The sequence below is a fragment of the Microcebus murinus genome, chromosome 5 (assembly GCF_040939455.1).
Source record: "Microcebus murinus isolate Inina chromosome 5, M.murinus_Inina_mat1.0, whole genome shotgun sequence".
Classification (NCBI taxonomy): domain Eukaryota; kingdom Metazoa; phylum Chordata; class Mammalia; order Primates; family Cheirogaleidae; genus Microcebus; species Microcebus murinus.
The window spans coordinates 74478521-74495098 of NC_134108.1; the positions used below are offsets into that span (position 1 = coordinate 74478521).

Genomic DNA, 16578 nt, shown 5'->3' on the forward strand with positions numbered 1-16578 from the left:
TGCTCCCAAACCCCTTTGCCTAGGAAGATTAGAAGGGGTCATTCTTTGTACTTCCAGGGGATCTAAGGAAATATTTAGACTTTCCTCTGATATTGGAGAAATTATTGTCACATTCAAAAGGGATTAAAAAAGAGAATTATTTCATTCTTGTCTCTTATTCTATGTTCTTTTGTTGACAAAATGATTAAAGGAAAGCAGAGGGGATTAATATGCTTATTTGTTCAGATTACCAAATTAAAAGGTTGAATTTTATACTAAGATTATTTGTCATAATTGAGCTGCTTGAAGGTATAGGAATACCAAAAACCCATGTTAATGAGTTAAACAATAAAATGCTTTGTTATTATTAAACTCTATACAAATAAACAAGGTTATTTCGTGTAATGAAAACAATCCTGTCATACATTAGAACATATGGTAAAAGTATTAGAAGTAGGAAACCTTTGAATTCCGTGTATTAAGTGTGCTGTTGTTCCCTTTTAGGAGATTGTAAGAACAATGCTCTTGTATCAGGAACTATTCAAGTAAATGGCCATGGAGGACAGCCATCCAAACTTGTGAAGAGAGGACCTGGAAGAAAACCTAAGATAGAAGTTAATACCAATAGTGGGGAAGTTATACAGAAGAAAAGGGGTAGAAAGCCCAAAAAGCTACAGTATGCAAAACCAGAAAATTCAGAGCAAAATAATATGCATCCCATCAGAGATGAAGTTGTTCCTTCTTCAACATGCAATTTTCTTTCTGAAACTAACATTGTAAAGGAGGATTTGTTACAGAAAAAGAGTCGTGGAGGCAGAAAACCTAAAAGGAAGGTGAAGACACAAAAACTAGATTCAGATCTCATAGTTCCTGCAAATGTTAAAGTACTAAGGAGAAGTAACCGAAAAAAGACAGATGATCCTATAGATGAGGAAGAAGAGTTTGAAGAACTTAAAGGCTCTGAACCCCACATGAGAACTAGAAACCAAGGTCGAAGGACAGCTTTCTATAATGAGGATGACTCTGAAGAGGAGCAAAGGCAGTTGTTGTTTGAAGACACCTCTTTGACTTTTGGAACTTCTAGTAGAGGACGAGTCCGAAAGTTGACTGAAAAAGCAAAAGCTAATTTGATCGGTTGGTAACTTGTACCAAAATATTTTACTTCAAAAATCTATAAAGCAGGTACAGTTAAGGAACCAGTAGAACTAAGGCTTCTGCTTCCTTGCTGCTATGGTGAATTAGGGAATGTTTTAATTTGATTTGCAAAAAAAACAAACAAACAAAAAAACAAAAAAAAAAAACACGACACTTCACTTCTTTCACTTCTTTAAATGAATATATATATATAAATATATACATATATATTTTAAATGTTTGCTATTTATTGCCCTTAGATAGGTTATGCATTTTCACATTCATTTCATTCACTGTTCCAAACGAAAGAAATTAAGGACCTATAATGAATTCCTGATTTATTTATGGAAAAGACAGTTCTGCTACATTCTAAAGGAGCATAATATTCCTAGTGGTAGAGCATTTCATGTTAAAATGAATTATTTTTGACCAAGGTACATTTTTATTGATACAGAAGTTACGCCCCTAGGAAGGACAGGTGTTACACAGAGTAGCAGTGAATTAAGAAATGTGTTTCCTCTAAAGATAAATATAAAATTCCCTCCATTTGATACCCTAAAACTTTTAATTATAGAATGTTCATCAACAAAGTATTTGGAGGAGTCTTTTGCTTTTTTCCATTTCTGCCAAACTTAACAGAAAATGTACTGAGGAAAAGGAAACATATCCACATTGGAAAACATTTGACTGTCTAATTTTTCAGACCTTGATTCTTATATCAATCACTCAATCTCTGTTTATTGTGCCAAAGACTGAGAATCAGTGCAGTGGAAAGCCTGTTTTTGACTGTCAGGACAGCATACACTTTCAATATTGGAAAGGCTATGTATTCTAAAGAGCAAGTTATTAAAGAGTTACGCTGAGATATATCTTTTTTGGTACTAATAGTAGAAAATAATGCACTGGTGGGTCCTTTGACAGAGATGTTTTAGAGAAAATGTTTTAAGTGGTTAAAGGATTCAAGGAAAATACAGGAAAAAAGGTATGGGATTTGATGTTTACTTGTTGATCTGGATTAATGTCATTTCTCAACTTTAGACATATCTAATACGCTAAAATGACTTACAAAGAAATGTGTCTGTGTGTGTATGTGTATATATTGATAAATGGGTATAATTAAATATATATACAAACACATACTTATATACTATTACCCAGGTATAAATTGTTTTTTCAGGATTTTTTAGATAGCAGTTAGAATAAAAATAATTTTAAAATGTCATACTTTATAGTTTAATTTTAAGGGAAAGATTGGTTATTTTCAATTATTAAAGGTTAAAATAGGCCAAATCACTTTTTATGCAATCATGTTTTATACAGTGGTCTCATTGCACATTGTGTTTTTTCTGCACTTTTTACGGTATCCTTATCACGCTGGTATGTCAATATACACCCTAAAGAAAAACTCCATTTAATGATTGTGCCTTGTATTCTATTATTTTTTGCATCATTAGTAAAATTAATTTGTCTATTGTAAATGATAACTATATGACTTAGGAGAATGTATTGCTATATGTACTGCTATGGAAAAGGAAAGCAGTTATTTATTTGTTTATGGTACAGTTATTTTATACCTTAAAAACCAACATAAATACCATTTCTATTGTTTAAAAATTATTGTCCATTTTTTTTAAAAGTTTAAAGAATGTAGTATTTTCTGAGGACTGGTATGGTACAAAAATGTAACCAAAATTTTCAGATACTACATTTTTAAAAAGTTAGGCTGGGGGAAATATGTATCAGCATGACCCTGATGTAGAAAAATAAAGTCTTCAATTGAACCTTGGCAAAATATATTACATAATTATTTCTTTACATATTTCTGATAAGGATAAATGTTAGCTGTCATTTAACTGTCTTGAAGAATGAAAAGTGATACATTTGGGCTTTTTAGATTGTTTATAACTAAATTTGTACAGAAATTCTCCTGTGAAATTAAGTAAACCATTTTCCAGATCTTGACTGGATTGCTGTGATTTTGCAGTTGAAAAATAATTTCAAAATTTTCAGGTTTTTTGTATATTTATTTTTTTCTAACAAATATATTTAACTATATAATTAAAATTCAGTAGGTAAATTCTTCATAATGCAGAAATGGATGGCTTGGTTGTGTAGTAAAATGAGTCTTTCAGTTATACCATTATTGAAAATAATAATGTGTATGTTTGAAATTTAAGTCATTAAAGTAATTAGTTCCTTTCGAAGGCAATCTATTTGAAATATGTAATTTCCTGGTGTTATCTGCATTGTGTTAGAAAAAATAATAGACTATAAAACCCATTTTTGTAAAAAATGTGTATGTACAGTTTTAAGATGTGTACAGGAAAGGAAGAGCGTACACAGTCTTAGAATGGAATGTACCTCTAGTACAGTGTATGGATTAGTTCCAACTCTTGATCAAAGAAATGAGTATTTACCATCTTTCCTATAACAAGTAAATATTGCTATTCTAAAGACACTGTATATTTATGACCTTACTGGACATTATTAGACACTGGTTTCTTAGTGAAGCAAAATGACTTGGATCAGATTCTTTGTAATTGAAACACTTAAAAATGTATTAGTAATACCAGATATATTTAGATTTTATATTTTTATAATTTAGCTTCTATACATTGCAAAAGTTGAATTAAGAAATATAAGTCATTACCATATTTTTGTTTTGCTTTACCACTTGGGAAAACACCCTCTTTGAGATAGTGATACCATGTATGTACTGTTTATAGGTCAGAAGGAAATGTTGGCAGATGTTAGGTAAGCAATAAAAAATCTCAAGTTTACTGAAAGTTTTAGAAATACAACTTTGTTACATGCATGGAAAGTAAATCAAATTCTGTATAAGTACTCAACCCTAATATTCTCTCCCCCTACTCCAACATTCTCAAGTCCCAGACAAATCTTATACAATTTAAATGTTGCAAAATGAGCATTAGTTTAATCACACTCTCAGAATCCTGGGCAATAGATAAATAGCTTCTTAAAATTTTATCCTTTATGATCTGCTATTATGGCATTGGACTAGTTTCTGCATATATTTATGAACTAAAGATTTATTGGCCTTATTTCAGTTGTTTTTATTGCACAGCTTCACAAATTTAAAGACTATTTGGTGGTATTACAAAACTGTCTTCCTCTTAAATGTAATTAAAATAACTGTCTGGAATATTTGTGAGCTTGATTAGGTCACATCTGACACATGGGATTGACTAAATTTAGTATCGCTTGGAAATTAATTACTTAAGATACAGTAATGACCAGAGAAAATATCTTTGGTGTAGCATGTATGTTATCTAGAACTGTCCCTTATTTGCAGTGCAGATTAATCAGTCATTTTAACAAATGTATTTAAATATTATTTTTGTGTGATGTTAGCAGCATTTACATGTTTTCAAATATGATTTGTAATATAGTTTCTCCAGTTATGTTTACTTTAATCTTGACATTCCATTTAATGCATACATATATACCTACCTATATATCTCTCAGATGTCAGCTAGGAGCAATTTTAATTTTCAGTTTTCTGTCTAATGAAAACAAATTTATTTTAATGTTTGTTCACCTGAAATTTACTTTTAGAGTAGGTTGAAAGGACCAAGATACATGAGTGATGAAAGGGCTGTACGTGCTCTCCTTATATGCAAGAGATACAGGATTTTAAAAATCATAATACGGGAAGTACTTTAATCTTCTGTGAATTATCCCCATTTACTTAAAAAGTTTCTAACATAAAAGGTTGAGCAGTCATTTAGTTATATTTAGGTGAGAATTTATTTCCCATTAAAATTGGAATTATATACCTTTCTTCACTTTCATCCTTACACTTTCCCTTAGTTCTCCTGATTTCCAAGTGATTTGAGCTAAAATTAATACTATGTTTACTAAGAAACTATTTTTAACTGTACTGAACAAAGCACTCCAAATGAAAAGTCATTGTGAACTATGTACAGTACCCAGGAAAAGGTCAGTTTGAATCAGAAGACTGTAAGTACCACTTTTGGCGCTCCAGAGATAAACCTTGTACACACAGCAGTAAAACAATGAGTAGAAAATAAGAACTATAAATATATATTATTTTTAGTTTTGATAGCTCTGTGTTGAAATAACTTTTTTAATGCAGATAAAATTTTCAGGAAATTAACCTTATATGGCACAAACCAAATACATAGTAGTGTGTGGCTGAGTTTTCTACATTCGAGGAGCTAAGAAAATAGGTTCAAGATGGTATATAGTACACACGAATATAAGACATATGCATAAATGCTGGTTACTTTTAAGATTGTGTGTATTGATTTGTCACAATGATAGACTATAAAATGAGACAAAATACAAAGTTACATTTTTGGACCATATTAAAACTGCAAGAAGACAGGTGTCTTATTGAAGATCTTTTAGAAAATTGTTAAATCCTGTCACCGTATATTTAGACGTGTAGAATGTAGCTCAATTTTTAAAAAGTAACTGACCTAGAGGGTTAAAGTTGAAACTGACACATTTTCAGATTAAAATTATGCTTATTTTGTACAGAAAACAATGTTTAAACACAAGCAAATCTGTTGTATGTAATAAGTAACACAGAGTTTAAAACAAATTATTTAGCTTTATTGAAGTTTTTGTTTCTTTCCAGACCTGGAATATCATGTTATAAACGGCAGTTTCACACCAGAATAGCAGTGCCCTTTCTTTTTGTACATATCGATTGGACCTTTCTTTACTGTTACGTGGACACTTTCTATGTTAGTTTTGATGCATAATTCTTTGAATCCTTTTATACAAACTTAGAATGTATGTGTAAGAATTCCTGTCCCTGCAATGTAGTAACTACAAACTTATTTTTAAATAAATAGAAAACTTGTTTTTCTAAGCTATTTTTGTAGAGCCTCATGATTTATTGCGTTTTGTTTGGGGTTTTTTGTAACACATAAAGCTCTTCGTACATAATTTCAACAGTTACTTTATCCGAGTGGTTGTATGGCAGAAGCCATTATGTAAATGGTGGTTCATTAGAGTTTCTAGTGCTATTTAGCAAAATGTTAAAATTACAAGCCAGTTAAAAGATTTGGGGTAACCAGTGTAATTCCAAAATGAGTGAAAGTTCAAAATAATTCATTTGCTTTTTTAATGTGTACATTTAATAAAACAATTTTATTAATTTGTTACTGTGAGGAAGTTACTATAGGGGTTGATAAATACTTCAGTATTCAGACATTTTTGTAAGATATTTCAAAGGAACATTTTGCATAAATACTTTCTCAAAATGATATTTCTGGAAAAAAGTTAAAATGGAGGAATGATGCAAACTTGTTACTTGTTTACTTGTACAAATTCACATTCATAAAGTTATTGCTATTTTCCTGGAAATTTGTTCAGATTGGCATACATTTTTTTGACTTACTAAGAATCCTGATTTTAATATGAAGAATATTAGATGCAAGTACATAAGGCTAGACTAATTCAAATTAAGCACATAAGTTGATTTGTAATTTTTTGCTATTAGTAATCAGTTCTCCTTAAGTTTTGTTGAAATGATTTTATATAAAATTTCTAAGTTGAGGAAGGCAGATAAAAATTCCCAGATACATTTGCTCTTTCTAAAGTATACTGATAACCAATACCTAGTATAGATACTTAGCAAAACCATCAAAGAGAAATTCACTTTCAGCAACCACTTTTAACTGGTTTCTCTTTTGTAATAACACCAACTTCATGATTTAAGTGTCCTTAGTATGTAAGGACGGTATATTAAGGACCAAAGCACAAAACCTCTGTTCCTTGTAATATACAGGGTGTCCCAAAGGTTGCCATATATAGGGAAAATGGGAAATGTACTTTTATATGCAAAATATTCATTGCAAAATGTTTCCTTTGTAGTCTCCAAAAGAGACTTTTGGGATACCCTACAGTACTTTGCATTTAATACATTCACCACCTATTGCTTATTCTTTCTATTTGGGAAAAGAATGGTGGAAAGGATTCAGTGAAGTACCTTCCTACCTAATTAGACATGTTGGCAGCACAGCGTAATAAAAAGGGCTGGGCTTGGAGTTGGAAAATCAGAGTTTGACTTTCATTCTTGACAATAAGGATGTAGAGGAATCCCAGCAAGTTTACTTCATCTCTTAGAGCTTCATTTTTCTCATCTGTAAAGTCCCCAAAAAGTTAATTATCTGCAAGATCCAATTTGATTCAAATAGCCTATGATTATATCTCTTTTTATATTGTCCTCTGTACTCATGGCTCAATCCTGGCTTTTTAATTTAGTCTTTAAGTAAAATACACCATTTAATATATAGCTTCTAGGTAAGCTGTGTCTTCTGGCCACAACCTGACTGTAATAAGTGTGAGATTTTCTGAATCTTTAGGAGTTTTGAGTTGAAAAAAACATATTGCTATAAATTGTGATTTCATTTGAAATATGTTTACTAATAAAATATAGGCATACTGTGCTTTATTGTGCTTCGCTTTATTCTTTTTTTTTTTTTTTTTTTTTTTTTGAGACAGAGTCTCACTTTGTTGTCCAGGCTAGAGTGAGTGCCGTGGCGTCAGCCTAGCTCACAGCAACCTCAAACTCCTGGGCTCGAGTGATCCTTCTGCCTCAGCCTCCCGAGTAGCTGGGACTACAGGCATGCGCCACTATGCCCGGCTAATTTTTTTTATATATATATCAGTTGGCCAATTAATTTCTTTCTGTTTATAGTAGAGACGGGGTCTCGCTCTTGCTCAGGCTGGTTTTGAACTCCTGACCTTGAGCAATCCGCCCGCCTCGGCCTCCCAAGAGCTAGGATTACAGGCGTGAGCCACAGCGCCCGGCCTATTCTTTGCAGATAATGCATTTTATACAAATTGAAGGTTTCTGGTAACCCTGCATCCAATGAGTCTTATTGACATTATTTTTGCAGCAACATGTACTCATGTCTCTGTGTCACATTTTGGTTATTCTCACAGTATTTCAAACTTTTTCATATTATTTCTCTTACAGAGATCTGTGATCAGTGTTCTTTTTGTTGCTATTGTAATTGCTTGGGGGTGCCACAAACTAAGGCCATATAAGACAGTGAACTTAATTCATATGTGTGTTCTGATTGATCCAATGACCAGCCATTCTCTTGTCCCAATCCCTTTCCTTGGGCTTCCCTGAGACACAAAATTATTGAAGTTAGATCAATTAATCCTATAATGACCGCTAAGTGTTCAAGTGAAAAGATGAATAACATGTCTTATTGTAAACCAAAAGCTAGAAATGATCAAGTTTAGTGAGGAAGGCATGTCAAAAGTGAAGATGGGCTGAAACCAGGCCTCTTGTGCCAAACAGCCTAGTCATGAATGCAAAGGAAGAGTTCTTGAAGGAAATTAAAAATGCTACTCCAGTGAACACATGATAAGAGAGCAAAACAGTCTTATTGCAGATATGGGGAAAGTTTTAGCAGTTCAGGTAGAAGATCAAACCAGCCACAACATTTCTTTAAGCCAAAGCCAAACCCAGAGCAAGCCCCTAACTCTAATTCTATGAAGGCTGAGAGAAGTAAGAAAGCTGCAGAAGAAAAGTTGGAAGCTATTAGAGGTTGGCACATGAAGTTTAGGGAAAGAAGCAGTTTTTGTACCATAAAAGCAAGATGAAGCAGCAAATGCTGACAGAGAAGTTGCAGCAAGTTATCCTGAAGATCTGGCTAAGTCCATTGATGAAGATCTACACTAAAGAGATACTTTAGACAAAACACCTTATATTGGAATGAGATGTCATCTAGGACTTGCATAGTTAGAAGTCAGTGCCTGGCTTCAAAGCTTGAAAGGACAGGCTAACTCTTGTTGAGCGCAAATGTAGCTTGAAGATGAAGCCAATGCTCATTTACCATTCCAAAAATCTTATGGCCCGTAGGAATTATGCTGACTCTACTCTGCCTGTGCTCTATTCATGGTAAAAACAAAGCCTGAGTGAGAGCACATCTGTTTATAGCACAGATTACCGAATATTTTAAGCCCACTGTTGAGACCTACTGCTTAGAAAGCAAGATTCCTTTGCAAATATCACTCATTGACAACGCATCTGGACACCCAAGGGCTCTGATGGAGACATACAGAGAGATTGTTGTTTTCATGCCTGCTAACACAACATCAATTCTGCAGCCATGTCTTACTATTTAAGAAATACATTTTGTAAGGCTATAGCTGCCATAGATAGTAATTTCTCTCATGGATGTGGGCAAAGTAAATTGAATACATTTTGGAAAGCATTCACCGTTCTATAATAGATGCCATTAAGAACATTTGTGATTCACGAGAGGAGGTCGAAATATTAACATTAACGGAAACGTGGAGGAAGTTGATTCCAACTTTATGGATGACTTTGAGGGGTTCAAGACTTCAGTGGAGAAAGTCACTGCAGATGTGGTGGAAATATTATAGCAAGAGAAATGAAAATGGGGCCTGAAGATATGACTGAATTGCTGCAATCTCAAGATAAAATTTGAAGGGCCAAGGAGTTGCTTCTATGGATGAGCAAAGAAAGTGATTTCTTGAGATGAAATCTGCTTGAACAGTGCTGAAATGCCAAGAAAGAATGTCAAATATTACATACACTTAGTTGACAAAGCAAGAGCAGGGTTTGAGAGGACTGACTTTCAATTTTTTTTTTTTTTTTTTGAGACAGAGTTTCGCTTTGTTGCCCAGGCTAGAGTGAGTGCCGTGGCGTCAGCCTGGCTCACAGCAACCTCAGACTCCTGGGCTCGAGTGATCCTTCTGCCTCAGCCTCCCGGGTAGCTGGGACTACAGGCATGCGCCACCATGCCCGGCTAATTTTTTTATATATATATCAGTTGGCCAATTAATTTCTTTCTATTTATAGTAGAGACGGGGTCTCGCTCTTGCTCAGGCTGGTTTTGAACTCCTGACCTTGAGCAATCCGCCCGCCTCGGCCTCCCAAGAGCTAGGATTACAGGCGTGACTTTCAATTTTGAAGGATGTTCTACACTGGGCAAAATGCTATCAAACAGCTTTACACACTACAGAGAAATCTTTCATGAAAGTGTTAATGTAGCAAACTGCATTGCTGTCTTATTTTAAGAAATTGCCACAGCCACCCTAGCCTTAAGCAATCACCAACCTGGTCAGTCAGCAGCCATCAACATCAAAGCAAGACCCTCCACCAGCAGAAAGATTATCACTTACTGAAGGTTCAGATGATTATTAGCATTTTTGTAGCAGTAAAGTATTTTTTTAATTAAGATACATACATTTTTTTAGACGATGCTATTGCACATATAATAGACTACAATATAGTATTAACATAATTTTATATGCACTGAGAAACCAAAAAGTTTGCATGACTCACAGTATTGCAGTTATTTGTTTTATTGTACGGATCTGGAAGTGAACCTACAATATCTCCCAAGGTATGCTTCTACTAAAATTTGTGATTCTCCAGGGGCCCTCAGGGAAATATCAGAGATAGTTTTAGTGTAAAACATTCTGAAATTTTTATCTTATTTTTTCTAAATTTAGGATTCAATTGTGTGAAAAACAAAATCAGAAGTTTTCAGAGAAAATTTAATCACTTGATTAAGATATTAGGTGCCTGAGAATAATAGTTGGTTTTCTGTTTAATCAAAATGAAATAAAATATTTAAAAATAATTCTAGAAGAAGGCAGAATAATTTTAAGAAAACTTAGATATTTCACAAGTGGGAAACTTGGTTTTGTTTTCTTTTTTGGTCTTTTTTTTCTTATTTGGTTTGTTTTTGTTTTCTTATTTGGTTTATTTCTTTGTTTTGTTTTCTTTTTTTTGTTTTCTTGTTTGGTCTTTTAATTTTAATAAGGGCACAGAGTCAAAAAGAAGCAAAGAAAATTACTCTGATCAGATGTGGAATCTGTGCTATCTGAGCAGATTATGCAGAGGTTAAAGAGCAGCTTAGTCTCTTTTGGGGGGCTTTAAGAATTTATTTTTATGTAAGTTATTTTAGAAAAATTATTTTAACAGAAAAAAATCTAATTTGGTATTGATATGTGGCCACATATTTCACAGGTTTCACAAGGTCTTTCCTGACTCCCTCCCTGTTATTTTTATTTCATTTCATTTCATTTTATTTTGTAGGGAGTGAAACCACTTTATTGAGGAGAATTGGGGGCAGGCAAAAAAAGCACATAGGACAATGAGATTGGCCGGCTGAGCCAGGACTTCCCAGGTTTTGCAAAAGCAGAGAGCTCCCTCCCTTTTAACATAAATTTTCTTGTGAATAAATGCATTAAAGATCAGGAAACGGCCCAATTTTTAGCACAATTTATATTTCCTTTCCCTTCTTCTACTTATAGTTATGCAAGTTTTTCATATTTTCAAACAAATTGACACATTAGGAGAAATCTCTTTGTCCTTGAAAAATGAACTCATTCCATCACCTGACATGTGGTTGTATTTCTCTGTCACTATTGTTCTTAGTGTGGTCTCCGCTACCTATATTAATCACAAATTTTAACCAAAAATTTCACAGAGAAAACTGAAAGGATGGTAATTTAAAACTATCATATGCGAGCATTTTTGTAGAATAGCAAAGCTCATGAATATATATAGCACAACTTTAATACCTTAAAGTTGCAATAATGAATTATATTCATTAAAAACATGACCCAAAAATAGCCACTTCATAGTGTATAAATATAAGCAAGTTATAAAACATTAAAATTATGCATAGAGAACAGTATTTCAGTATTCAGTCTTATAATTAAATATATATCCAATGATTATCCATTCATTAACCCAATATTCATCCATAGTTTTAAGTTTCCTTAGGGTCGTGGAAGTTATGTCCAAGATAGCCTGCTATAAAACAATTACTATTATAAAAGCATTTGTCAGAATTATGATTCAATTCATTTGAACACATATTTTATGTTTTTAGCTACTCGAAATATTATGTAAGAGTAATGTTAGCTTATCTGGTGAATGAGTGGATCAGCATAAGAAGTTTAGGGGCTCCAAAGTAACTCACTTCCTCTTGAGAAAGCAAACCTAATCTTTATTTCAAGATTAACTGTGTGCTTGTATAATACTCCATACTTACACAGATAAGACATAGAGCCTTTACTTTTTAAAAACTAAAATTATTAGTTTTTAAATCAGTCTAATTTGCCCAAATATTTACTTAATGATAATAACTGGGATTCTTATATTAAAATGTTTATGAGGGGCCGGGCGCTGTGGCTCACGCCTGTAATCCTAGCTCTTGGGAGGCCGAGGCGGGCGGATTGCTCAAGGTCAGGAGTTCAAAACCAGCCTGAGCAAGAGCGAGACCTCGTCTCTACTATAAATAGAAAGAAATTAATTGGCCAACTGATATATATATAAAAAATTAGCCGGGCATGGTGGCGCATGCCTGTAGTCCCAGCTACCCGGGAGGCTGAGGCAGAAGGATCACTCGAGCCCAGGAGTTTGAGGTTGCTGTGAGCTAGGCTGACGCCACGGCACTCACTCTAGCCTGGGCAACAAAGGGAGACTCTGTCTCAAAAAAAAAAAAAAAAAAAAATGTTTATGAGCTAATTGTTTCTTTAAGAAAGATTTTTTTAATGTCTCTGAAACATCTTTGAAATTGTTTCCTTGTTTTCTGTGAATTTTTGGAAATATTAGATTTATAGAAACACATTTATCTCTATAACTCAATTAAAAGATCTCTTTTAACTTAGAGTTCTTTAAGAGATGATATAGTTCAAATTATTAATAGGAAATCATTTTATATTTAACAAAAGATGAAGCTTTTTCACAGACATAAACACAGAGTTCTTACAGCTTCAATCCTACAGCACAGCCATAAGTCAAACATACACAATCTCACCAGATTTTAAGAGCTGTTCTTCTGCCTAAATTTATGTGAACTAGCAGTGAGAAAAACAGAAAACAAAAAAACAAGACTTTCAAAACCATCTCTCATCCTACAGAGATTAGATTTCCATTGGCTCTCAAAACATAAAACAGAACCAAATTATTATTGCCACCAATGAGGAATAGTTTATTAGTCATGAACAAACCAAAATCAACACCAAAACCAAAACATGACAGACAGCAAATATAAAAGGAACCTGTATCAAGGGTTTTATTCAGCTCATTAATGAGAGAACTATTAAAATGTTAAGGCCAGTTTAAAGAGCATTTGAGGAGGTAGGTATTCATAGATTATTTAATTTTACGTTAAGATTGCTGGAGGTGTTAAAACAAAACAAAACAAAAAAAGGTGAAATTTGGAACTTGAAAACTCCATCCCACCACTAAAGCACTTACTAAGCTGGCAAAATTTGTCAGAATTAACTTTTTTACAACTCTGTTATCCAATCAAAAACTCCCAGCAAGGCTGAGGGAACCTGCAGCCTTCTGATTTCAAGATTGTTCTTTTTTAAGCACCAAAGGATGCAAGAAAAGCTTCTTCTTTCTCTGCTGCACTCCTTTAAATAAAAGGATTTGTTCTATAAAATTTGGATTCAGTTGAAGGGCCATAGTTAAGAACCTAGAAAGCCACATGTGGCCTTAAGACCACAGGTTCCCACCCACGATTGCTTAATGAAGAAAGAAACAGCTGAATTTTAAGAGAATGTTTTAAAAAGCTCCCATGTATGCTGTAGAATCTAGAAGGTCATATGCATGTCCATTGCTGGATGCTTGCACAGAAAAGACTTGAGAAGACCCTAAACTTTCACCTCTATCTGGCCTTTAGGCTCCACACAAGCAGGAAGTGAAGGCTAAGACAGTGTTGTAAACAGCCTTCCTAAGACAGGAGGGTTGTTTTGGTTTGGAGTTTGTTGTTATTGTTTGGTTTTTAGTTTTTTCAGCTCCAAGTATTTAAGAAAATCTCTGTCAAATCACTAGCTGACCCTTAATAGAGTAGAGACTTCAGTGGCTACACATGATAAAAAGTACAGTCTTTACAAAACAGTTTAGAAAAGTCACTAAACAAACAACTGCAACACAAAAAAAGCAGCAATAACAAACCCTAGGGGTGGGAGGAACAATCTGATTTCAAAGTTACAAATCATAATATTCAAAATATCCAGTTTTCAGCACAAAACTCTGGGGCATGCAAACAATTAAGAAAATATGGCCCATTCACCGGAAAAGAAAATTGCTGGATTACATTAAAAACTGGTTAGTAGGCCAGGCGTGGTGGCTCACGCCTGTAATCCTAGCTTTCTGGGAGGCCGAGGCAGGCGGATTGCTTGAGGTCAGGAGTTTGAAACCAGCCTGAGCAATAGCGAGACCCCGTCTCTACTATAAATGAAAAGAAATTAATTGGCCAACTAAAAATATATATACAAAAAATTAGCCGGGCATGGTGGCGCATGCCTGTAGTCCCAGCTACTCGGGAGGCTGAGGCAGGAGGATTGCTTGAGCCCAGGAGTTTGAGGTTGCAGTGAGCTAGGCTGACGCCACAGCACTCACTCTAGCCTGGGCAACAAAGTGAGACTCTGTCTCAAAAAAAAAAACAACAAAAAAAACCCAAAAAAAACCAAAACAAAGCAAAAAAACCTGGTTAGTGTTTTATAGAACATTGCTAACTTTGTGATTATCTTTTCCACTGAACAGATGATTTTTAACTCTACTGGACAAAAATCTACAAGTTAACAAATAACTTCACTTAATCTGAGATCTTTAGCCAAAATCTTAAAATCATGGGAAAATGGATTTGTATACTCAGCTGAAATGCCACACCCAAAGATTTATTAAACAATTTCAGCAAACTTTCTGTGGTTCTCATACTATCAGGACAATTCTATTAATCACCATGTAAGCCATGTTTATTCCAAAGAAATAATAGATATGTATGATTCCTTGCCCTTGACTAGAGCTATATTTAAAGACTCTGAGGTCCCAGTTATGTTTTTTTTATATGACCCATAAATTTTGCTAATCCTTATGGCAACCTATCTCCCCTTTAACTTTAGTCAGCCACCTTTGCTTAATATGGCCACTTGAAAGATTGTTTGGAATGCATTTCTGTGTCATTATTGTTAGGGAACAAACTGCATGCTAATTAAGTTCTCATAGTAGAGTAGCCATATTGTTTTACAAAATAGAGTGATATTAATTATTTCACTGGATGACAAACCATAATTAATACATAAGTTTGCTATATAAAAACAGTGCAAAATTTGGAGCAAATGGTGTAAGCCTCTTCTCCCCCTCTTATGACATGCCACTGAATTAATAAACTTGGGCTTTTCTCTAATCACTTTATTTCTCTTCTTTCTTTTGACTTAGATGTGAATTTTCTATCCTAGCTGTCTTTGCAAACTACATGTTCTCAAGTGCCAAACTCTTAATGATAGTAACAATAATGGCTAGCATGACTAATTAAATACTATATCTTATGCACTGTTCTGCATTCTTTACATAGAGTAGCTCATTTAGCCTTCATAGCTTTATGAGTTATATGCTAATAATATAATATTTTATGTTAATAATAATAATTTCTCTGTTACATTAGAGAAACTAAAACATAGATTAAGTAATTTACTCCTCCAACCCCCCCGACCACTGCCAAATGAGTTGACCGGATTAATGATTTCTACAATGAATTATAACACTCTAAAGGCAATTCTAAGGTTGCATCTTGTTATAAAAAAATCAGTAAACAGACCACCAAAAGGACCTTGTTATAATGCACCTAATCATTTTTTGATATTTAGGATTTAACAAAACGTCCTTAATCTGATATGGATCACATTACTTTTTCCTGAATTGCCAACACTATATCTAGACATATGGGTTAGTCCATGTCCTTTAAGAAGCAGATGCCAAGATGAGATTGAATGTCCTACTTATAAGTGAGAACATGTATTATAGCATTCATTTTTCTTTTCCTGAGTTACTTCACTTGAGATAATAAGCCTACAGTTTCATCCAAGTTGCTGCAAAAGACATTATTTCATTCTTTATTATTGCTGAGAACTCTATTTTATATATATATATATATATATATATATATATATATATATATATATATACTCCTACATGCACACACACACACACACACACACAGATGCACGCACATTTTCTTTAGCCACTCATTGGTTGATGAGCATTTAGATTGATTCCATAACTTTGCGGTTGTGAATAGTGCTATGATAAACATATGAGTACAGGTATCTTTTTGATATAATGATTTCTTTTCCTCTGGGTAGATACTTAATATTGGGATTGCAGGATCAAATGGCAGGTCTAATTTTAGTCCATTGAGAAATCTCTGTACTGATGTCCATAGAGGTTGTACTAATTTACATTTCCACCAATATAGTATGAATGTTCCCTTTTCACCACATCCACTCCAACATCTATTGTGTGTTTGTTTTTGTTTTTTGTTTTGTTTTTTTACTTTTTAGTGATGGTCAATTCTAATTGGAGTAAGATGGTATCTCATTGTAATTTTATTTTAATTTCTCTGATGATTAGTGATGTGGAGCATTTTTTCATATTTTTCTTGGCCATTTGTATAT

General features: G+C 33.7%; 1 protein-coding gene across 1 annotated transcript in view; it reads left to right on the forward strand.

Annotated features, from left to right (window-relative positions):
* The window catches only part of PHIP (PHIP subunit of CUL4-Ring ligase complex), a 134401-nt gene extending 128427 nt beyond the window's left edge, over positions 1-5974 (forward strand). The window contains exon 40 of the mRNA XM_012791157.3: positions 484-5974. Within this exon, the coding sequence (XP_012646611.2) occupies positions 484-1121 (638 nt within the window). The 3' untranslated portion in view covers positions 1122-5974. The remainder of the gene's footprint in view (positions 1-483) is intronic.
* Positions 5975-16578: the final 10604 nt, after the last annotated feature.